Source organism: Castanea sativa, chromosome 7 (genome assembly GCF_040712315.1).
Source record: "Castanea sativa cultivar Marrone di Chiusa Pesio chromosome 7, ASM4071231v1".
Taxonomy (NCBI): Eukaryota; Viridiplantae; Streptophyta; class Magnoliopsida; order Fagales; family Fagaceae; genus Castanea; species Castanea sativa.
In genome coordinates this window covers 36,455,167-36,456,922 of record NC_134019.1, presented here as the reverse complement: position 1 = coordinate 36,456,922, position 1,756 = coordinate 36,455,167, and the positions used below count along the sequence as shown (strand labels likewise).

At 35.8% G+C, this 1,756-nt stretch overlaps 1 protein-coding gene across 1 annotated transcript; it reads right to left on the bottom strand.

Moving 5' to 3' along the window:
- Positions 1–720: 720 nt before the first annotated feature.
- On the bottom strand, positions 721–1,268 carry LOC142605402 (17.5 kDa class I heat shock protein-like). Its single transcript, XM_075776864.1, has one exon. It carries the CDS (start codon positions 1,177–1,179, stop codon positions 721–723), a length of 459 nt encoding a protein of 152 aa, XP_075632979.1. The 5' UTR covers positions 1,180–1,268.
- Between the last annotated feature and the right edge of the window lie 488 nt (positions 1,269–1,756).

Genomic DNA, 1,756 nt, shown 5'->3' with positions numbered 1-1,756 from the left:
CAAAATCATGCGGAGCGAGAGTGAAGACCCCATCCTTCGAACCTGCTTCGCCCTGCTGCCATTCCTACTTCCAACATGTATACCAGTATTTGGTAATAGAATTTGTCAGCCATAAGCCCATAACACTTATAGAATGCAACCAACCGTTCTTAAATTTTAGGCCCAAATTACAAATTGTTCCATTTAGTTTTACCAAAAACTCATGCTTAAATTTCAAATTTTATTCCATCTTTAATCCTCCTATTAATGTCTATTAAGTGCCCAAAAATGTAGTCTTAAAAATCCCATCAATTAAATAAAAAGTATTTTTTGAAAGATTAAAATATAGAGGGATAATTTACTCAAGAAAAATGCACTGAAGTTTCACAAAAGAAGAAGGAATAAGGACCAAAAATACTACCCACCGTGCACCTTTGGTGCGATAGTCACTCCATAAGAAGAAGTGCTTGTGGGGTGTGGGGGGTAAGAGCCGGGTTCAAATCTCTAGAAGGGAGTTTCACACATATATATATTTAGATTAAGTTAGAGTAGAATTTCTATCTTGTATATAAAAAAAAACCAAAAATACTGAAACATAATTAAAAAAGGGTCAAATTTTATTATTATTATTTTGCTAATAATTAGCCAAATTTTATTATTTGCATATATATTTTATGCGAACACTTTGCACACACAACATTCACAACTGAGATTAATCATCATGTTTCCCAAAAAGCACATTCAACCAGAGATTTCAATGGCCTTGACATCAGTTTTCTTCACCTCCACCTTAGGAACAGTAACAGTGAGAACCCCATTCTCCATCGCAGCCTTAATTTGATCCATCTTTACATTCTCCGACAACCTGAAACTCCTCATGAACTTGCCACTGCTCCGCTCGACACGATGCCATGTGTCATTCTTGTCTTCCTTCTCTATCTTCCTCTCTCCACTAATCCGAACCACTCTGTCATCTTCGACCTCAACTTTCACTTCCTCCTTGTTTAGCCCAGGAAGATCGGCTTTCAACACGTGAGCTTCTGGGGACTCTTTCCAATCAATATGGGGGTTGACAAAAGTAGAATTCTCTTTGGATAATTGGGTTGGGAAATCCTTGAATGGGTCCCATGCATTTAGAGAAAATGGGTCGAAGATATTGCTACTGCGTTGGCCACCGAAGAAGCTTGGAATCAACGACATTTTTGAACTTTGATGTTATTGTGAATAACTTTAGAGACTCAGATTTTTGCTGAAATTTTTCAATGGTTGAGGAATTTGCTGGGTTGGGTATTTATAAAGATGACTAAGAAGATTCTAGTGTAGTCTAGGCCTTATTTTAGTTTGGTGATTTTTGGTTATTTGAAACTTTCTAGGACTATTGAGACTATGCAGGAGCTACTTTGTGGGCACGTTTATAGGACCTAATTAAAGCTTGAAGAGACTCATTTTGCATGCTTTAACACTTTAACGATGAGTAATTCTTAGGTAATTTCATAATACGGTAAATGATCCTTCCTCATTTCACATTCATGGTATGATTCATTCATTAAATTTATAGTGGGGTCCACCATGATTGTAACAGAGGGAGTATCATTTTGCTATATTCCAAAAGTACTTAAGTATTTTCTTTTATCAAGTACCTTGAATATCTAGCCTTTATAGCCCAACAATATATATTAGTCTTATCACATGTGCGTGCAATGAGGTTCTTTTTTTGGTTTAATGTCATAATTTTTCATTCATCTCAATTTGAGATATTTCTCTCTTTTATCCAATT